The sequence below is a fragment of the Takifugu rubripes genome, chromosome 22 (assembly GCF_901000725.2).
Source record: "Takifugu rubripes chromosome 22, fTakRub1.2, whole genome shotgun sequence".
In the NCBI taxonomy this organism is placed as follows: Eukaryota; Metazoa; Chordata; class Actinopteri; order Tetraodontiformes; family Tetraodontidae; genus Takifugu; species Takifugu rubripes.
In genome coordinates this window covers 2,237,655-2,259,661 of record NC_042306.1, presented here as the reverse complement: position 1 = coordinate 2,259,661, position 22,007 = coordinate 2,237,655, and the positions used below count along the sequence as shown (strand labels likewise).

General features: G+C 51.6%; 2 protein-coding genes across 5 annotated transcripts in view; one reads left to right on the top strand and one right to left on the bottom strand.

The window, feature by feature from the left end:
• The window catches only part of agap3 (ArfGAP with GTPase domain, ankyrin repeat and PH domain 3), an 83,458-nt gene extending 77,871 nt beyond the window's left edge, over positions 1–5,587 (bottom strand). Inside the window, exon 1 of the mRNA XM_029831347.1 lies at positions 4,062–5,587. Within this exon, the coding sequence (XP_029687207.1) occupies positions 4,062–4,422 (361 nt within the window). The 5' untranslated portion in view covers positions 4,423–5,587. The remainder of the gene's footprint in view (positions 1–4,061) is intronic.
• A 2,182-nt stretch (positions 5,588–7,769) lies between these two features.
• Positions 7,770–16,689, top strand: rb1cc1 (RB1-inducible coiled-coil 1). 4 transcript variants are annotated; one of them, XM_029831345.1, is made up of 24 exons: positions 7,770–8,088; positions 8,611–8,712; positions 8,828–8,960; positions 9,024–9,150; positions 9,220–9,390; positions 9,471–9,673; positions 9,743–10,100; positions 10,169–10,339; positions 10,420–10,604; positions 10,678–10,864; positions 10,957–11,038; positions 11,108–11,172; positions 11,259–11,362; positions 11,726–11,852; positions 11,946–13,834; positions 13,904–14,090; positions 14,215–14,323; positions 14,400–14,688; positions 14,866–14,917; positions 14,988–15,035; positions 15,306–15,364; positions 15,471–15,598; positions 15,673–15,743; positions 15,842–16,689. In XM_029831345.1, the coding sequence occupies exons 3-24, from the start codon at positions 8,890–8,892 to the stop codon at positions 15,917–15,919; spliced, it is 4,761 nt and encodes a 1,586-aa protein (XP_029687205.1). In that variant the 5' UTR covers positions 7,770–8,088; positions 8,611–8,712; positions 8,828–8,889; the 3' UTR covers positions 15,920–16,689. The 4 variants fall into 4 exon arrangements, with proteins under 4 accessions (XP_029687205.1, XP_029687204.1, XP_011614395.2 ...); XM_029831344.1 differs by having other exon boundaries at positions 7,770–8,104; XM_011616093.2 differs by lacking the exon at positions 8,611–8,712 and having other exon boundaries at positions 7,770–8,104.
• The last annotated feature ends 5,318 nt before the right edge of the window (positions 16,690–22,007 follow it).

Genomic DNA, 22,007 nt, shown 5'->3' with positions numbered 1-22,007 from the left:
GAACGCTGCGGCAGAGACGGGACCGCAGAAGTGGCGCTCCGACCCCGTGCACCTCTTCAGAACTGAGCCTCCGTTTACAGCCGGGGTGACCCGCGGTCAACAGGCCGGGCGCCACGCCGAGATTCAGATCAATGGAGGGTCAGAGAGAAATCTTAGGAGCTAATCACATCACGGCGAGCCCTCGCAGCGCCAGCCGTGTGCGAACCCTGTTATCTGGAGCGCATCTGTCAGGGGTGGCACCTGCTACTACGCCAATCTGTGACGCGAGCCTGAGGTGGAGTGCTTTCTCAACACGCCTCTCAAGGATCAAACACGGGCCAAACCCGAGACCTGGACGCCGGGAGGGTTCGGGTTGCAACGGGAGCATCTGAGGTCGTCCTCGGCTGAACGCTAAATCAAAAGGGAGCTCGTGTTTTCTTTTTTTTTTTTATGCGAGCGTCCACCTGGATGACAGGAACTGGTAGCTCCAGAGCAGGTCAGGCGCTCGGATCCTTCTGGTGTATCACATCAGAGGCTCGGCTAACAGCCTCGGCGAAGCGCTTGCAGACCTGAGGGACCAAAGATAAAGAAAACGGACAGTTTCCTCCTACGCTCGCTCCTCAGCAGGAATACAATTGGAAGATTGAGGTTGCGTAACCTTCAGAATCCTCCACGTATTTCGGTTTTATAGACAAATCAGACGCGCGCTTCACAAGATCTATTTTACAGGATATAATGGGAACCCTAAAGGGGGGCGGCACAGCCAGACACCAAACAGGAAATGGATGGATCGTCTTGAAAAACAACACTGCACAGTTAATGCTGTTGGTTAAATCTGGAATTCCGACATCTAAGCCATAAATAAACGCCTTTGTCTGCGTTTCCTGCCGTTACTACATGCACAGAGCTGAGAAATCATACGGAGACGTCGGCAAATCTTTCTTCAGACGCTCTGACAGCGAGTAAATAATCACCGAGCTGATCTGAGCGACAACTTTCTACAGGCAGATGTTGCCGTATCACGTCAGTCACCGTCGACTGACTCCACACAGATGGCCACAAGTGTCACATGCAATTCCTTCCCCCCAAAACACGCACATATCTTTACTTTAAAGTGTTAAACCTGTATAATCAACCGGCTTTGACTGTAGGAGAGTTGCATCATGTTCCAGGAAGCGGCTGAGGTGACACGGTGCCAGCGCAGAGCTCTGAAGCATCAGTCTTTGTGGTTTTTTGCGACTCTCTGTGTCATCCCTGCTTCCTCTGTGACCACACAAGTGTCTGACTGCGGGCTCAATCCTTTCTGGAAATCCTAATCCCTGCTGGAGTAGCTGTGGATTTAGCTGGAAATCAGTGCAGGCTTTCGCAATTAATGAAGCATCTTTTATTAAAAACACAAGCAAGAGTTTAAAAAAAAGCCATCACGATAGCTGCTCTGAGGAAATTCTCCCAACATGAGTTTTGATGCCGCTTTGGTTCCTCTCTTAACTGGGCCTGGCCTGCGTGTTCCATGTTTTCAGTTGTTGTCATTTGGAGCTCTCAAAAACAACAAATGAAAGGGTCCCCACCCTCCGGCCGTGGAAGTGGAACCCACCAAATGAACAGCTAAAAATAAAGCCCCAATCACATTACAGATGCCACCATGGCAGCTGTCTCCGTGGGTTCAGCAATCTGAATTTTAGCTCAAGGTTCCAACGCTTAAGGCAGCATAAATATGCTCGCAAGAAATGCTAATTATGATAATTATTGTGATAATTATGCTACACGAACACAGAATGGCCTACAATCTCTGACCCAAGGACCCCTGGAAAGTTCTTAAATCAAGCCTTATGGCCTACAATCTCTGACCCAAGGACCCCTGGAAAGTTCTTAAATCAAGCCTTATGGCCTACAATCTCTGACCCAAGGACCCCTGGAAAGTTCTTAAATCAAGCTTTAAGTCTCCTTTTCCAGTGTTCATGTATTCACCACTTCTAAAGTACACCCCTCTAAAGTTGCTCAAAACTATTTGGAATCACAGCAGCAGTGCCAACAGCCCCCCCGTCCCTCCTGTCTGCACAAATACCATAAACATATGACAATCATCAATAATACTGTTACATCTATTCTCCATGCCTCCATTTGTACCAGGCTTTTATTAAATTTCTTGCTGCACTCACAACTTCACCTTAAAAATGCAGGTTTTAATTGTTTTTTCCCCCATTAAATTTCCCCCAACACACACAAAATAATCCTAATGTCACCCTTTTTTTTTTTTGCTCATTAGACTGTGAGGATACCAGCCAAGTCCTGGATGTGGAGGAGGAGCAGGGGATGGTAGCAGACAGGTGCCAAGCGGCACACCATAATTTGAGCTCATCCGTTGAGTATTTTCCAGTGATGTTTGTGGTGGCAACAGCGCATACTTTCAAGTTTTCCATTGTGGTAGAGGTGGTGGCAGGGGGAGAGGAATTTTTAATGTAATGTCAGGACGGAGCTGGATAAAGTTTCAACAAATTTGCTTTTCCAGATTGAAGAACGCAGCGTTTTGCAGCTGCGTCCCTCCAGGCCGCCGCTCGTCCCCGAGCCTCATTTAAACCAGGCAAATTCTAATAAAACACGATTACTAATCAACGCCGCGACAGAGAGGCAACAGCGGAATTTCTTTTCGCGCGGCTGTGATCTCTGCTCGCTCGTTCCTCAGCATTTTCTGCGAGATGCACGAGCCCCCGGTTCCTTAGCAACAGTCTCTGCGCTGATACGAGATGGAAGGCGAGCGGCGCTGCGGCTCTGCGGCGCAGGTGAGGACTCCTGTTGCGGCTCTTTAAAGCCTCTCGGAGTTCCGGGCCCCGTGGCACGTGCATCCTATTAAACGCCGGCGTTTGGGATGGAATCTGTGAGATAAACCGCAGCGGCGAGCGCGCTCTGCCTCCTTTGGGCTGTGACATTTTGACGTCTTCCCGTTGGTTCAATCCTGCAGGTGTGGATACAGAACAGCAGCCCTCCGCAGTGGCGGTCTGGTTCCAGCACCCCTGCTTTCGGGTTTCTGTCAACAACTTGTGGCAGGTTTACAGAACATCTAAATAAAAATGATGTCACCGGGAGACCTGGAGCTGCACACACGGAGCCTCCGGAGCCTCCGGAGCGGCCTCCCGGCCCGACCCCTTCGCTCCGAACGTATTCGGCGGTCCAGCGGTCGATGGTTGGAACCAATCACCGAGTCGACCGTTGTAAATTCAAAGCGGGCCGTCGTGAATGAAGACACGAGGCGTGAAAGGCTCCAGTGTGGCCCCGTCAGGATCCAGACACATGCTTTCATGGAGGGGAAAAACTCATCCCGAGGCTTCGGGAAAATAGAAAGGTCATTGTAGCGCTTGAATTCGGAACTGTGGCGCACTGCAGCAACTGATCTGTTCACGTGGAAACCGCTTTAAGACTTTTGCACCGCCGTTCTGCTGGGGTTTAGCCAGCGGAAAAACCTTTGATGGAAATGGGAACGTCTGGAGCGTCGGCTGGATATCAACATAACAAGAAGCCAAAACTCGTACATGAAACGTCAGATCAGACGGTGCGAACGTGTGACCGACAGACACCAGCCTGGAGATGTTTGGGCCGGCGCTCAGGTCTGTGACTGGCGGGAAGAAAGCGCCGAGACGCGAGCCTGACAAACGTCTCACATACACTTCCGGCCACAGTCGGCGGTGACGGCGTTCCCGGTCACATGCCTCGCCTGCGTTGCCCGGGGACAGAATCACTTTTGATTTCACATCATGAGCATTGGTTCAAAATGTCAAACACCATCTGAACGGCACAAAGATGATCCCCTCGCTCGATGGAGTGTGTGTGTGTGTGGGGGGGGGGGGGGGGGGGGGGGGGGGGGGTACAATCTGCTGTGAGAGGGTTTCACTTCAGTCCTGACTGCAGTGGATGAGGAGCAGGGGGTCATCTATGCCCCCCTCCCAGCCTGAAACTGTGATTGTTGTCACCGTGTAATGGGCCCATGGCAGAGTAGTCATATAAGGAAGTGGACACACACACACACACACGCCAAACGACAGTGGAAAACAAAACAACAAGAATAACAATCCCCCCCTTACACTCACCTTCAATGGAGATCACATGTTCTCGGATCTGGTTCTGAAGGGCCAGGTCATTGATGCGCTCGATCAGGTCGTAGATGGCGTAAATGTTGGGATGGACCGACTCGAACCGCTGGATCTCTGCCCTGATGGCCGCTGAGTTGGACAAAAACTGCGAGCCCGGTGGGCCGGGCTGGGCAGCCTGGCCTGAAACAGTCCCCGAACCGAACTGGCCAGCCCCCGAGCTCGCAGACGATCCGGATCCGAACTGGGACGGGATGGACTGGGGCACCGGAACGGCGACGGGGACCGTGCCTGGAGTGGGCATGGCCGGCTGAGAGTGCTGCGAGATAGCGGACACCGGGACGCTGGACTGGTAATTCATCTTCTCCCCCTTTTTTTTTTCTTCCCCCTGGGAATTCTCTTGTTGGGAGCGACTGGAACTCGCGGTTCACGGCGGCGACGCGGAGGTGCGGAGCGGAATTCGGGATCGGAGCGACGCGAACAAAAGAAGTCCGCGCGAACTCGTGCAGCTGTGGCTCAGCGGTCGGCGCGCACGCATCAACGGTGGATCGCCAATTTGCGACGCAAACGCGGCTCTAGCTCATATCACCAAAACTTGACTGTGATTCATTTTCCGTCGGCGGCCAGATCTGCCCGGCCCCCCTTTGTGCGGTGGTGCAGCCCTGCAGTGCCTACCACTTCAACACTCCTTTGTGGGCTGGAGCGCAGCTCTGGTCAGCCCGTTTCCCCCCTCGGCCGCTCTGTTATGGAGACAATGGGGCTGGAGGCGTGTGCACGGCGCCCTGGTCCTCTGCCGCGAACGCGTCGTCTGCGCTGGAACCAAATCGCGTTCAGTCCTCTTTGGTCCAAGTGGTCCCTGCCCAGCGCCCTCCTCCTCCTCCGCATGCTGAAACGTCACCCATCACGTAATTGTACTTGAGATGGGGGAGGGTGTGATTGGATTCGAGGAGAAAACTCGCAACGTGCACATTTTTTTTTTATAATATCCTACCTGCGGGTTATGCAACCGCTAAATCTGCCCACCGCAACCAGCAGAAAGATGCTGTGGTTCGGGAGAACCAGTGATGGATGGGTCTTACAGGCAGGCCTGCGCGGCCATGAGTGCGTGCACGTGTTAATGATCAGCGCTGCATTCGTTCAGCTGGTGTCAGACTAAAACTATAAGGTGGCGGCGAGTTCTACCTGGAATTCAAGGTGCTTGGAAATTTGTGCACCACACCAGTGACTGGTCCTTTCAATCATTGTCAAATGTCTCTTCCCCCCTTGAAATGCGGGATAAATGTGCTTTTTAGAAGGATTTCTTCAGTGATCAGTTGCGATTTGATTCACGGGAGTCACGAGGGGTAACAGCGCCCCCAAACGCCGCTTATGCGCATTACACCAACAGCTGCCCGAGGCCGAGTCAGCAGTCAGTCAAGGTCCTGTTGGCACAGATAAGACTGAGCAAACAGCACTGAATAGGAAAAGAATGTTTTCAATCATTTCAATTTTTTTTTAAGTAAACCTGATCACTGGAAACCGTGGTGTGCTCATTGCAACTACGTCACTTTGCATTATGTTGTAGCTGTATCCCAGAAGAGGGAATCAATATCTGAAGGATACATAGGCTGTATTGTGTGTGACGTGTTTATTTGGAGAGAGCTTAAACAACAGTTAAGCGACTCTGCAGCCCACCTCAGGGTCGATCGTCTGGCTTCTGGCTCCCTCTGCTGATCACATGTTGAAGTTTCCGGGTCATTACTATGCTCATCATGTTGCTCTGTGAGCTGCATTTCCAAGCGAGGGCTGCAAAAATTTGCCTTTTTTGTTTTGTTTGAGAGGAAAAATACCACTAATTATATCTAGAAGATCGATAATGTATCATATCATCAACATTTAGTGGATTTCATTGAAGTGGCACACAGAAACCAGGTCCGAGCCCATTTTCGCCGGACATTGTCAATATTTGAAAGATATTTAATCATAATTTGAGCTGTTAGCCACTGTAGCAGCTGTCCTGTATTGACTCGAGTCTCTGTCAGAGCTGCAGGATCATCATTGATCTCTGATCTGAGCGCTGAGCTCTTGTGAGCAGCCGAAAATCAGCCCAGTAATATTTATGAAACATCTCTGAATTATTGATTTTCATTTTAACCTGCAGACAATACGACCAAATGCAAACCTCCCCACCGCCACCAGAAGTGCACTTTGAAATCGAATCACTCTGCAGAAGACAAAATGGAGGCAGGATCAAATGATTGAGCATTTAGCCATCAATTATGGATGGAAGAATTAAAAAGACTTAAAGCTTTAATGTTTTAATGAGCATAGAAAATGGGTCCAGATGCTTCAATATGTATTGTGTCGTTTTAAATAGCGACGCACTTTTGTGCGTTTGTACTGATCAAGGAAAAGGAGCCAGATGTGCCACGTGTTGGCTATAATCTTGAATTAAGTTTTTCTATTTTACTTTCTTGTATTTGTGTTCAGGTGGAGCCGTGAGTGAAGATCTGGCACAAAAGTGTTGCACAATTTTGTTCACGTACAAGATGGGGATGATTACAATTGCAATTAGCTAAGTTTACTGACTATTTTCTTGATCGGGGGCACATGTGTGATGCCCAAAATCATAGTAACTTTCTCTCATTTGAGACATTTGTGTCTATTCTCCCACATGAAAAGGTTAAACGCATTATTTATTTATGTGTGACTGTAGGACTAAAGGGTCAAATGTGACATTCCATAAATTTTATTCAAGGCAAAGCCATCAGTAACTGGTTAAAGTGATTTTCCCCCCTGCAGTGTCGAGTCATCCTTGTCATCCTTTGTGCAATAGTGTGTAATCTAGACACATACGCCTAGTGTTGTACTTTTATTTATTTTTCTAAAAGTGGAACATTGTTAATATTAAACGCTAAATTGTATTTTCCTTGGCAAAAACGTCATGGAATTACACTGCCCTCTAGTGGCTTTACATGAAATCGACGCATGTAAATATCTGATCAGTCCAAATAAATAATTGTCTGCGTGATTTTTCCGCCCTTCCTCTGTTGTTCGTGATAGTCAACCAAAGGCAAGTGTGAATTAGCTTCTGCGTTTCGATTTTGGTTTGGTAATCCCCGTAGATGTGGAGATAAACCTCAACCTGCCGCTCGGACGCAGCAGAAATGAGCTCGTTCGCTGACTGCGGCCCGGCCGAAGCCACGCCCCCTCCCTGACTGCAGCCAGGCCGAGGCCACGCCCCTTCTCAGGTTGCAGCAAAACACTCAACGCTGCTGGGTCTTTTCCCACAATGCACCGGGAGGAGGGCAGTGACGTCAGCGTGGAGGGATGGGAGATCCGAGTGCGTTTGAGGAGTCGGTACTTTTGAACCTGTGGCAACAGGGCTGCAACGTCGCACCCTGTTGCCTTTTTTATTGCCATGTTCATCTTCACGACACCGTCATAATACGATGACCATAACATAAGTTTGGAAAAAACGAAACGCTATTCCTGATTTTGTTTTTAATTCATACGGGTGGAATAAACAAGTGCAATTATATCCTTGATAAATTCTTGAAACAAACAAACAGAATAGCTAACTCTTTATGGCTTTTTCCCCCCTTTTAATTGGCTCACAGAAGCTACAAAACCACAGGAATCACTGGTTTTGGTTTCATTTCTTAACTTTAAAATGCATCCAATGTAAGAACTCTGATCACCGCGGATCGGATCGGTTCGAATCGCCCACCAGCAGATGACAACAACAAAACTGTTCCTGGGACTGTTAGCGTAGTCAGCTACCTCAGATAAACAACCCAGCGCGTTACATCATCCGTACGCTCGTTTGCCAACTCCGAGGCTTAATTTAGTAAAGTATGGCATATTCGGGCGAGTGATTATGGTTGTCATTTACATTTTTCCAGGTTCAGCTATCATTAGCCAAATAGCTTGCTAAGCTAGATCTATGAATTCCAGGCTAAATCGGGTTAGCTAGCTAGCCTGGGAGCTAGCCAGCTCGCCTCGGCGAGGTGGAGACCAAGAACGGAGGCGATGCGAGCAAAGTGAGGTGGGGAATCTAAATGGTGCGTCTAATCCATTAACTGTATAGAGTGGTGTTTTAGAACAGCAGCGAGGTTTTCATCGCGCTGTCCATTTGGTGCCGTATTCTTGTGTTTGTGAAATTGATCGACGTTTGAAAGTTACGCTAGCCCGACAGCTGTGTTAGCTAATAGCCAGTTAGCGCAGCCAGTTGCGGGTCGTAGTTCACTCGCTAGCTCGCTACAGGGCCCCTCTGAACCTCTGAAAAACAGCCCGGAGGCCCGGGTGTTAACAGGATCCCCCGAGTATTCTGTGTCTAGAAACCACAGACAGGCGCATCGGGGACACCGATTGTCTAAATATTTCTGGGAAAAGTCAAACCAGTAGTCGGCTAAAGAGAGTCTGCGGTGGCAACTTAGCTGGCGGTGTTGTGATGGTAGTTGGCGAAAGCTCGGTAGTTTGTTGGATTGTTGCTGCTCAGCCTGGATAAATGCACCTCAAAGTGCTCCCCCCCGGGGTGCTTTTACGACTTTGTCCTTCACTTCTTCAGATGCACATTTCGCACAGTCATGATCCCCACGGTGACTCAGCAGTTTAATCTGACCTGTGGGACCACAACCTGCAACTTGCATCAAACTGCTGGAATTTAAAGGTGTTGGGAGCTCAAATGTCTGGGTGGCGGCCCATGGCAACCTCCACGGCAACGTGGACGCCAAGTAGACCACAATAAGCACGGAAGCTTCACATTTGTGTCTTCTCTCCTGCAGCCTGGGCTCCAAAGACTAAATGAGCAAGGCGGGTCGAGGCGCTGAACTCTGGGAGATCCAACATGAAGTTGTATGTGTTCCAGGTCAACAATGGCAGCACGTTGACGTTTGACACCGACCTCGCCGTCCAGACGTAAGAGACACGCGCACTTTTCCGTCTGTTCTGTCCCCGCTCACACCTCTCCTCCCGTTTCAGTGTGCTGGAACTCAAACATGCCATCCAAACCAAATACAAGATCGCCATCCAGCACCAGGTCCTCGTGGTCAACGGAGGCGAGTGCATGGTGGCGGAGCGGCGTGTGTGCAGCTACAGCGCCGGCACTGTAAGTCCAGGCGGCTGGCGTGGGCGGTCGGGCCCGACCTCTCGCTGACCTCTCCCCGTTGCTCTCCAGGAAACCAACCCCATCTTCCTGTTCAACAAAGAGATGATCCTGAGCGACCGGGATCCCGCCATCCCCAAAACCACCTTCTCCATCGAGAGCGAGATCCAGGTGAAGGTGGAGGAGTCCCTCCTGATGCCGGCTGTCTTTCACACCGTCGCCTCGCGGACGCAACTCGCCCTGGTAGCCGCCGCCGCCTTCCTTTGCCCCCGCCGGCTCATTCGTGGACGCTCCCTAACCCCTCCCCTTCCCTCCCTCCCCAGGAAATGTTTGAAGTGGCCAACAAACTGAGCTCCTTCTGCGAGCGGTTGGTGCACGACGAGCACCTCCAGCACCAGGGCTGGGCCGCCATCATGGCCAACCTGGAGGACTGCACCACGTCCTGTCAGAAGCTGCTGCTCAAGTTCGAAAACTCCTATTTAAGTTACCAACAGGACCTGGAAGAGATAAAGACCAAGCTGTCAAAGTAAGTGTGTGTGTGTGGGGGGGGGGTGGTGGTGTCCCGGCGCTCATCGCCTCCCTGTCGCGCCCTCAGGTTGGGGACGGCCGTGGCCGTCATGGCCAGGATCCCTCTGCTGGAGTGTCTGACGCGCCAGAGCTACAGAGAGAGCGTGGAGCGGTCCGGCTCCACCCCGGGGAAGGAGTCCGACGAGACGGAGGAGGGAGAGAAGTCCACGGATTCGGTGCTCCGCGCCGGCCCCGGGTCCTCGGAGTCGCCCGGCGGAGGCCAGGAGGCCGGCGAGATGAGCGACAGCGGCGGGCTGAGGGCCATCTTGGACGAGGCCGCCAACCCGACCTGCTTCAACGTCACCCTGCTGGACTGGATCAACGTGCAGGACCGGCCCAACGACGTGGAGTCGGTGGTCAGGAAGTGCTTCGAGTCCATCAACAGGGTGAGTGAGACAGGCACCGTGCGGCTCTGCCGAGGTTGCAGGCGTTCACCGGAGCTTGGTCCTTGCAGCTGGACCCCCGCATCATCCAGCCCTTCCTGGGCGACTGCCGCGACACCATCGCCAAGCTGGATAACCACAACATGAAGTCCATCAAGGGGCTGGAGGACCGACTCTACGCCCTCGACCAGATGATTGCGAGCTGCAAGAAGCTGGTGAACGAGCAGAAGGAACTCGCTCAGGTAGTCGGACAGCGACCCCCCCCCGTCCCCCAGATCTCCCGTGGATCCGGGTGAAAGAGCGGCCTCTTGTCTCCCCGCAGGGATTTTTGGCCAATCAGAAGCGAGCGGAGAACCTGAAGGACACGTCGGTTCTGCCGGACTTGTGTCTGAGCCACACCAACCAGCTGATGATCATGCTGAACAACCACAGGAAGCTGCTGGACATCAAGAAGAAGTGCACCACCGCCAAGCAGGAGCTCACAAACAACCTCCAAGTCCGCCTCAAGTAAGCTAACGGACCTCCTGAGCGCGGTTCCACCCGCCCAGGACGTCATTTCTGCTCCCCCCTCCCCCCCCAGATGGTGCTGCTACGTGATGCTCCACGCGGACCAGGACGGCGAGAAGGTCCAGGCTCTGCTCCGGCTGCTGACGGAGCTGCTGGAGAGGGTGAGGGTGGTGGAGGCCCTCAGCAACGTCCCGCAGATGTACTGCCTGGCGGTGGCGGAGGTGGTCAGGAGGAAGATGTTCATGCGCCACTACAGAGAGGTCAGAGACCCGTCCCGGTTCCCCCCCCAGGAGGGATCTGCTGTCCCGCCTGGTGTCTGCTGAGCTTTAAGATGTCCGCCGTGTCTCCTCAGTGGGCGTATTCGCTGGTGAAGGACGGGAAGCTGCTGTACGACGCAGAGAAGCTGAAGAGGGAATCGTTCGGGAAGCTCTTCCGTGAGAACTCTTTATTTCACGTCTGCTTCTTCCCGGGATCGTTGGCTCATCCTGTTTGTGTCCTCTCAGGGAAATCCTTCCTCAGGAACCGCCTGTTTAAAGGACTGGATTCGTGGCCCCCCAGGGCCTTTTGTGTAAGTTTTGTGCTGCCACGTGACCGCTTCTCGCTCGCCGCTGCGTTTTAAGGGCGTCTTCCTCTGGTTTTATCGGATGTTTGCAGACGCAGAAGCCCAGGAGGTTCGACGACGAGCTTCCTGACATCTCCGTCGAGGACCTGCAGTACCTGAAATCGTGCTGCCCTGTCGAGGTGCAGCCGTTCCTAATGTACGTCCCCGTCCTTGTTCGAGTCCACGTGCGTCGGCTGTTATTGGGTTAAGGGTGACCTCAATTATGTCCCATCAATCATCGTTGAATACTGACGTCACTGAATCGGCTGTGATGCGTGGTTCCGCCACGGGGGGGCGCGGTTTCACCGCGTACGTTCGAAAGGCTTCAGGTGAAACCGGAAGTGGAACGTGGGAGAAGCACCATGGAACAGAGTGGCCGGTTTGATCTAAAATCCAGCTCCGGTTGGAGGTGGTTGGGCGACCCCAGGGTCTGGTGTCCAGTCAAACATTGTTCGGCCCGGTTCTAGCGCTAATTTTGGCAAGCTTGTGTCCTTATATGTCCGTTTTGCTTTCACCGCAGGGTTCCCGCCGTGTGTGACTTTGAACCCTTAAATCGCCACGTCGACGCCCTTCACCACCTGGTCCAGGCTGCTCAGAGTGTGGACGAGATGTCTCAAACGATCACCGACCTGTTAAGCGAACAAAGGGTAAAGGGACCGCCTGACCCGGCTCCGGCTCCGGCCCGGCTCGGAACCCCGTTTACACCCCGTTGTTGTGTTTTTCCGCGTGTCGTTCTGCAGGAATCGTACAGTCGGAGCTCGCATAGATCAACCGCCGCGACCCCGCAGTCTGAAAGCATAGCTGGGACGACGGCGTCCGCGTCCTCCAAAACCCCCCCCTCGCTCAGTCTTCAGGGAACCAGCTGCCAGGCCCTTCATGTTCCGGTCCTGGCTCCTCTGGAGGACTTATCCCCAGACAGCATCGACGCTCAGACGTTTGACTTTGAAACCATCGGCCACCCCAACATGGATCCAGTGTTGCAGCAGGGCTCCCTGGATCTGGACTCTCTGGCAGAGAGTCCAGAGTCCGACTTCATGTCTGCCGTCAATGAATTCGTCATCGAGGAGACCCTGACCTCCCCGAACCCCATCAGCGACCCCACCAGCCCCGAAATGATGGTGGAGTCTCTCTATTCCTCGGTGATTAACGCCATCGACAGCAAACGCATGCAGGCCACGACAATCCTGGAGAGGGAGAACGCCAGGGTCGCCGCCTTCCGACGGGTCATCGAGAAGTATCAGTCGGCTGCAGAGGAGACCCGGAGCGGCGTTCGGAGCGTGAAGGACGACCTCTGTCACCTGAGAACCGCCGTGTTAAAAGAGCAGAAGGACTTTGGGTTTGTCCTGAGGAGCGTGGGCGCAGAGGTGCGAAACATCTGCCACGACCACCAACTGGAGACGACGGAGCGGCACCAGAAGGAGCTTCTGTCCCTCCGGCAAGAGCTGGAAGAGCAGGTCCGGACGCTAACGGAGGAAAACCAAGTCAATCGGAACATCGTCCGGGACGTCCAGCGCGCGATGCTCGACCTGGAGGGGCTCGTGGAGCGCAAAGAGAAGGAGCTGGTCCAGCTCGAGAATGAGAAGGAGCGCTTGGCCGAGGCGGAGAGGAAGCAGAAGGATCTGATCCGGAACCTGGAGCAGGCGACCAGCAGGCAGGAGGAGGAGATCGAGGTGCTCGCGGCTTCCAACGGCTCCCTGTCCGCTCGCCTGAAGGATCTGCACGCTGAGATCGAACGCAGTCGGAAGGAGATCCGGGAGGAGCTGGAGGTTGCGGAGCAGACCCGGTTGAAAGAGCTGGAGGACCAGTTGAAGCAGGAACACCAGGCGGAGCTCGAGAGCCTCAGCGAGGAGCACCGCAAGGCCCTGGAGGATCTGGCTGCTGAGAACGGCGCCAAGCTGATCGAGACTCTGGATCAGCACGCCAGCGAGCTCGGAGAGAAGGAAAGGCGGGTGACGGACTTGGAGTGTCGCGGCGCGGAGCTCGCAGAGCTGCGCTGCAAACTGGAGGTGGAGTTGGCCCTCAAGGAGGCGGAGACGGAGGAGCTGAGGGGCTTGTTTGAGGAGGCCAGGACGCAGCAGGCCGAGGCTGTGAGGTCCCGGGTGGAATCGGAGACCAGGGACCTCGGGGAAGAGCTCGCGTGCGTCCAGAAACAGCTCCGCTTGAAGAACGAGGAGTACGAGGTGCACCTGTCCGAACTGAGGACCCTCATGAGGATCGAGAAGGACCACTGCATCTCCGAGCTGGTGGACAGGCACGAGGAGGAGGCCGTCGCGCTGCGCAACGAGATCGCCTCCCTCCGGGAGCAGGCGGAGGACGCCGCGAGGGCTCACGGCGAGCAGCAGGAGAGGCTTCGGCAGGAGGCCGAGCAGAAGGTCTGCGCTGCGGTGGAGGAGAAAGGACGGCAGTGGAGGAGCTTCCAGGACCTGGAGCAGGAGCTGAGGACTCTTATCGGCAAGTTGCAGGCAGAAAACGAGCTGCTGTCCAAAAAAGTGGAAACGGACGCGTCGCGGGCGGCGTCTTCAGACGCCTTCGAGGAACTCCAGCAGCAGAAGGACGAGATGGAGCAGAAGCTCCTCGAGAACATTCGGCACCTGGAGACGGAGCTTCAGCAGAGGCCACCCTCAAAAAGGTACAAAACGCCGCTGTTGAAACGGGCCCCTTTGAAACCAGCCTGAAACAGTTTGCTCCCGATTCCCAGTGACGGAGGGCTGTCGCTGCACGCCGAGCGGAGCGCCGACGCCGCAGCCCCGCTGTCCTTGGACTCCGCCATCCAGGAGCGTCTGCAGCAGGAGCGGGCTTCCCTGCAGTCTCAGATGGAGCTCCTGGAGAAGCAGAAGAACGAAGAGATCCAGAACCTCAAAACCTCTCTGATCGCCGAGCAGCAGGTTGGTGTTTTCGGTGGTCTCGTTCACTGCTGGGACCTAAAAACGCTCCTCAGCGTCACACACACACACACACAACATTGGGTTTGGTGACCGTCATGGAATGACCTTGAATGACCTTCCATAGACTAACTTCAACACCGTTCTAACCCGCGAGAAGCTCAAGAAGGAGCAGATCATCAGCGAGCTGACGGAGAAGCTGCGGAACGTCACTCAGCAGCAGGACAAGGACAAAGGTGAGTCCCGTCTTTGAGGAGCCCTGATCCGGGAAGCTCCTCCCACCGCCGCCGCTCACGAGCTCCTGCGTTTCAGCGCTGATTGAGACGCTGTCGGAGGACCGAGCCAGCGTCATGCAGGAGAAGAAGCACTTGGAAGAGGAGCTGAACCGCCTGCGCAGCGCCGCCTTGGTCTCCTCCGCCTTCTTCGCCACCAACCCCTCGGCTCAGGAGCTTCCTCGCGCCGGAGCAGACGCCGGAGCGCGGGCTCTGCCCGGGGGCGGGGCTTGTTTCTCCGAGCCCACGCCCGAAACCGACAGGCTGGCCTCTGTCGCGGAAGACGAAGGGGTGGATTCGGCGGTGGAAGCCAGCATGGTCACAGTCCAGTGAGTATCCTCAACACGTCCTGCAAAGGTCAAAGGTTAATTCCACGCCGTCGGGCCTCCAGTCTCATCAAATGATGCTTGTTTGAGCCTTAAATGTCTGAGGCGCTGGTAAAATGGTTTAATAATGATTCAACTCAATAACGGAGCTAAACACGACGTGTTACTCTGTTGTTGCAGCGAGAACATGCTGATGTCCGAGGAGAAACAGCGGATCCTCCTGCTAGAGCGGGTGAGTACGCCAGGTCCGTCCGTCCGAGAGCCGTCCTGCGTTTGCTCATCGGCCCGATCTTCTCTTTCAGACGTTACACATGAAAGAGGAGGAGAACAAACGCCTCAGTCAGAGACTGGTGAGTCGCTGCTTCTCTCTGTGCTGTGTCACAGCCGCGCCATTAGGGGGCAGTAGCACCAAAGATTAAAGGTGCGACCCGCGAGGAAAATATAGTCAGAACCCCAATAAAACCACATTGTTTTAAACAAAACAGGTCATCCAATCTGATATGAATTCAAAATACTTCATCCCTGATTTAAGGAGGTATAGTTTTTCTAAATGTGGCTTAGTGAGACAAATGTAACCCATGTGTCACCTGTGCACGCTGACCTGCTCCTCTCCACTGCAGATGTCTCAGAGCATGTCGTCTGTGTCCTCGCGGCACTCTGATAAAATCGCCATTCGAGAGTAAGTGTTTTATTTCTTTCCCTTCTTTGAGCTGGAGCGCTGATTATTGACGTGTTCGTCCAGTCGGCGGAACTCTGAGTATCTTTTGTTGGGGGGGCGGGGTCAGTTTCCAAGTAGGCGATTTGGTTCTCATCATCCTGGACGAGAGACACGACAACTACGTGCTGTTCACAGTGGGACCCACCCTCTACTTCCTCCACTCGGAGTCCCTCACCGCGCTTGACCTCAAACCAGGTGAGCCGCTGCACCTTCTGGAAGCTGAGACGCCGCCCCACAAGTGTTTATATGTTGTTTCTTTGTTGTTTCAGCCTCGGGGACGTCGAGGCGGCCGTGGGTCCTCGGAAAGGTGATGGAGAAGGAATACTGTCAAGCCAAAAAGGTAGCGGTAGCGTTCGTAGCGCGCGCGTGCGAGAGGGACGCCGCTGAGCTGCTCTTTAGCCTCTGATTCTCACATCTCTGCATTTCCTCCCCCTTCAGGCTCAGAACAGGTTCAAGGTTCCTTTGGGGACAAAGTTCTACAGAGTGAAAGCTGTTCCATGGAACAGGAAAGTATAGCCGAGCAACGGGCTGAAATAGTTATTTATATGGCGTCACTTTGGAAGAGGAGCGCTTCTCAAGCGGAGAGACTTTAAGAGAAGAAGAATCGCGTCAGAATCCGACCTGCTACCACTACTAATTATTATTTTTGCTCTTTAGTTTTGTTTTAAACCCCAGATTTGGTATTGTGGACCAATCGGATGGACTCTGAGGGCGCGGCCCTGGACGCTGCGGCGCCCCGCCTGTGTGTAAAATTGAACAAAATTTGGGTGTTAAATATTAGTTTTCATTTGTCCATTTGTGGAAAATACTGTTGTCATTATCAGCCTAATTAAAAAAAACCCACATTTATTCTAAATGTTGCTGGCGGAATGTTCTCGGCATGCATGTTGATCTGTTTTCTTTGATTTTTGCTTATCCAGATAAATGTCGTAGTTGGAAAATGTAGTAAACGCTCCGCGTCCCTCGCGGAGAGCCCGGCGTGACCCGGCGCCGCTCGGGACCCGAGCTCTTTGAAATGCACTTTCAAAAATAAAAAAAAAATAAAGATAAAAATACAAAAGGCTTTTATTCATTTGAAAAGGGAAGTCACCTGAGCTGCCAGATCTAAATATATCAGCCCAAACTTCCCCCCACCATCATCATCATCACCACCATCGTCATCATCAGGTTATGGAAACGCTCTGTGCCCGTGACTCACCTGTAAATGAGCCATCCCATCATCGCACATGTAACGACTGTATTGCAACAGATAGAGTTTTGAAACAATAAAGGATTGAGCCCAAACACATCCGGCTCATTTTCTTCTTCGTCCACAGCTGCAAATAAATTAAAAAAAAAAAAACTTTATTTCTGCTGTTTTGCTTTAAAATCCATTTAACTTGGTAGAAATCCACATAGAAGCAACCCCCCCCCCCCCCTTTTGTTTTCTTAATCTGATGTAAATCAGAAAATTGGGTCAGATTGGAGTGACGCAGTCGCCTCCTGACATCCTTTCAATTAATTAACGAGGATCCATTTTATTGGAACGCGTTGCGTCGATACAAAAGACAAAAGAGGCGTCCCAGACTTTAAGCGCATATATAATAAAGAGCTTTTTAATAATTTTCTGTGGGACCGCGAGTCGCTGCGGGACGGCGCGGTATAGTGCGCCCATTTGATTTAGCATTTCTGCTTTTGTGGAAACATTAATGTTGGCAGGCGGCGGCAGGAAACAGACTTCAAAAAGGCTTCAAATCGGGGCCCAAGAACGAGGCGGCCCTCATGGAGGAGGAAGCCCACCAACATCACTTTCCCAGTTCACAGCGGGGAGCATAGCAGCTCTCCGCCTGAGCACTCTCCACCATGTGGGTCTAGGGGTGTTTTAACAATGTTTAGCTCTATTTTCTCCATTTAGCATAAGCCTGTTGTCACATTTGGACGCCTCCTTCATAAATTGGTGGTGTGATTCCTACAATTTCGGGGACGGGACTCGAATGACAAAATATGCAACACAACATTCGATACCGAGGTGGCTGGCAGGCACCAGCCATGTGCACTGGACAGGCTCTTAGTGTAAATGTTTACAACCCCCCACTGAGCTCGGTGCTGCTGGGAGTCACTCATCAGGCTGAATGGGATTTACCATTGCCGCGTGTGGTCTGCTTCCATTATTAAACCGCCTTTGAGTCGCTGGCAACTTCCCGGGCCCTCGTCTGGCGTTGCTCCGGAGCTCTCCTGCAGTCCCACCTCTGCTCAGTTACAATCAGCCTTTCTCATGTCAAACTTTTGCAAAAGGCTGATTTTTTTTCTGGGGGTGGGGGGGATTCGGCGGCCGGATTTGCTCTGTAAACAAGTGATTTGGAGAGTCGATCACCTTTATTGGCGCTGGCGGAAACCAAATATCCTCCGCGTCAAGTCATCAAAAGTACAGCAAACTGTTAAAGCATTTAAAAAGGTGGTGGTGTTGGGGGGTGTGGGGGGGGGGGGGGGGGTGTCCATTAATGCAGCTTTCAAATGCCAGCTGAAATTCAAAGATGCATTCTAAAGGTTTTTCTCCGCGTGTCAACACATGCTGGAGGCACTAAATTAAGGTTTAGATGAGTGAATGCCACACAAACAAAAGGCAGAAAGGGAAGAAAGATGTCAGGGACGAGTCACAAAGAGCGCCGCGCGGCCTCAGATCTCAGCCTTTGTCGCCGATATCCCCCCGTATGTGAAGATAATGCACAAGTTGCATTTGATTCCCCGGCATCTCTGACTGGATGCAGCAGATAGATGCAGCCGCGGCGAATAAACAAGCATTATCGGCGGTGGGAAATATATGCATGAACTTCAAATGATGGATAAATAGAAATAAATGGGAAAAGCCTTAACGTAACATTTATGTTTTCAAAAAAAGAGAGAGAGAGCGATCTAAATGGAGCGAGTGCGCTGAAGAAGAGCCAAGAGGCATTAAGGCTGAAACTGCAAACCAAGGAGTAAATCGACTTAATGCCATCACATTTCCACCCTATTCATGCCTCAGAAAAGGGTGAGGGGAAGAGATTAGGTTATATATCTGCTGTCAGGGACTGAAGAGAGCAAGAAGAGAGAACTTCACCTAAACAGAGCGATGATCAAACAGACATGCTTTAACAGACATGCTTTCTAATCTCATCCCGCATTGTCCCCCTCGCCGCCGTCACCACAGGTTGAGTCGGAAATCTTCGACAGGGGCAGATTAAACGTGTGATGAAACGTCTGCGAAATATGTGAGGATGCGAGGACGGAGGCTTCTTTCTCCCCCGACCCACACGACGAGCATAATCACTATTAGTAACACACATCCGCGTAAATATGATAATTCCGAATTTTAAACACGTTTTATCGGGTCGGTATTGGAAATCGACGCCATCTGATGGCGTAGCTTTGTGGCTAATTAGCGGCGCGGAGATAAAGCCGGCGCATGAAAGCAGAGCTTTGAGGCTCGTGCACTTACTGGGAGGAGAGTGCGTAGGTTTTTCTTTCTCTTCTTCTTCTTCTTTTTTTTTTAAGTTGTGCATCCCAAGATGTGCCCGAAGGGGCCGAACGTGGGCAAAGTTTGGTGACGGGCTAACAAGCGAGCGCGGGAATCCAACTTCCACTAAAGGATCCCCGCGTCAAGTTCAATGGCACCAGTAATCCTTCCAAATATAGACCCAACTATTTCATTTCCTGTGAAGGAGGGGGGGGGGAAATAATTATCCAAACACCCTATAGCCTAAATCCCATTAATTTGGTACACGACACACTTTTTGATTTCCGACCAAGAAACAAAAAAGAAGCCGGTAAACATTAAAAAACATAGAATGCCTTGTCTTATTTTGGTAATCTGGCTGCTTCCTGACATGTAAGTAATCAATCGGAATAGTTCTGAAGTGTCTGGAAATAGACGGGCCCGTTTAAACTGTAACTAACAGCCGTGCATTCTGCAGCCGCAGTGCAGTATTGAGGAAATGACACCAGCTTTGATGGGTTGTATAGCTTTTGAGATGAGCCTCTTTATGCCGCTTGCAGTTCCATTATGGCTTTGTTGGAAAGCTTGTTTACCTGCTGATAACATACACTGGTGGATTCGGGAGCACCGATCCAAAAATCTGCTGCCAAAGTCACTCAAGTCTCATTGTTGCTGCAGGAGGGGGGAAGAATGAAATGTTTATGCGGAGGGGAATGCAAATGCTAAATGTGAAATCAAACTATGGGACCAATAAGGGATCAGAAGAACTTTGCCAGGTTTTATTTTTAGCCCAGTTGCAAGGCTTTTTCGCTTTGTGGAACACTCTTCGCTTTAGCCTCTGTGCATCTGCGTGCTTGGGTTCTGCTCAGTGGAGGACGTGGCGTTCCAAAACTCCAGATCTTTAAAAAAAAAACAATTATGTTGGGTTCCCTTTTTTTTTTTTTTTTGCCTTTTTTTTCTCCTCCTGCATATTAGGCTCCTTTAAATAAACTGAAATAACCTGACTGGAGACAAAACACAAAACGTGGCAGCCGTCTCTGATAATATCCACTATCAAAAAAAAAATAAAAAAAGAATCAGCAGATCAAAAACTGCTCATCAGATCTGGTGGTCCTACATCACTGGAATATTTTTGGATTTGACTGTTAGAAAAGCTACGGTCCCGGGTCAAAGGAATCGCCTCTTGGTTTGCATATTAAAGAGGCTCCGCTAGACCCCTGTTAGCCATGCATCCCCACACAGGCAGGTCTCCAGGGGGCCAGCAGGACCCCACAGACGGGCGACTAGGAGGCCAGGTGACCCTGTCTCTGAGGTTAGCAGGAAACACTAAAGAGGAATGGGCAGGGAGCTGCAGAGCCTCTGAGTGCGAGTGTGCAAGGCTGGTGATGGCAGCTGTCAATGGTTTGGAAGGAGAAGCAGACAGATTGTGCGTTCTGTTGGTGCAGCCAGTTCGCCACCTGGCAGGCTTTTCCTTGTTAGAACTTCTTGCTGTTTCTGTTCTCATCAGAGAAATGTTGTTTTTTTTGTTTTTTCCCCCCCCCTCTCTTATCCTCCGTGTTCACGGGAAGTTAAATTTGTCAGAATGTTTTAAAGACGCCCCGGCCAAACGCGATTGTTTAGCACGCTAGCGCGCGTTTACGCCCCTGTTTTGCGACATAAATGCCGACAAGCGCCGCGATTCAAATTAAAATATTTGCTACCCACAGAATTAGACAACGAGCTTTCTGGAGTGCTGATCTTTGTGCTTCATTATGTTTCAAAGGGAAGGATTTACTTATGGAATTTAATCTGTAACTTTCAAATCCCATCATAGCGGTAAACACACCGCTCCGTGTTGTTGAGTTGTTGGTGGGGGGGGGGATGCAAACATAAACCATGAACAGCTTAAAAGTACATTTAAAAATCAAATTTGGCAGGCAGTCCTTGTTCCAACAGGATTAAAAAAAAAAACTCTTTCATTTGATATAAATATATGCAAAGAGTGGTGTGGTGATCTGTGTGCCAGAGGTGGCACTTTACTCTGGGTATTCTGGTTTGGGCCTGTAAGGGACATAAATTACCATGAATTAACACATGCATGCAATAAGAAAATAATTAATTCAAGTTATCAGTCACCTCTTCCATTCCAGGAATCTGATTGACAAGATAAAGTAATGTGCAAACTGCTTTTCAAAGCTAACAGCCTGGAGCACCCCTCCTATTAGTTAGTCATTCCCTCAGTATCACACCCTGAATCTGTCATTTCACAATTTTCTCCTATAATGCATATGTGCCGCTCGCACCACTCCACTACAGCAACTGCCATCTCACAAGTTGACACAGGGAACGATACAATTCACGTCCAGTATTCGCTTCCATATACAGCGAGCGTCTGAGGCAGACGGGTCAAGAATATGGTACATTCTGTTCTCTCTCCGAGACGCTGAGGGGGTTCACGTGACATCCTCCAAGCGCACGAGCATCCGTCGTTCATCAAAGATAGCTGCTAAAACCGCCGTTTTAGCCTCGCATCTTCCCTCGGCAGCACGCGGGCGCCAGCAAACGGACGCGGAATCGAATATCTTCATCTGAACTTGAACGGAACGCTTTGGAATTCCGCCCTCGTGGTCCTTAATCCTCCTTTAATGTGTCAAACCTTCAAAGGCATCAGGCAAACGTGTTCCAGCTCACCGACAACGTGGCGAAAGTGTGCGCGAAATGTTTCGATTTTTCACTTTTTCCCTCAGTAAAATGCCTCTTAAATTCCGCTTAAAACCCGCGGATCCCAACGCTTCAACAGCGATAACCATGAAAACCACGTCAAACTTTTCGTTGCGGCGTTCCCGACGTCCCCAAAAAGTTGTCTGGTTTGACTGGAGAGGATGAAAAAAAGAGAGGACAACAAAAGTTGTTCTGTTGCCCGTGAGCGTGCACGGTGTCAGTCTGTTCCAGTCCCTGCAGACTTCACCGTGCAGGCCCGACGGGAACCCGACCGCAGCTCAGGACATGGGCCCGTTTGTTCCCAGTCCCCCCCCCCTCCACCCCCCCAGCCCCTGAAAAGAGTTGTGCTGTCTGTTTTGAATGGACAAGCGTTTTTCTTTGTGCGCCCGATCAAAACAGGGGGCAAAGTTAGTCAGCAAGTTGCATTCTGGTTCTTCGAACCTCTTTTGT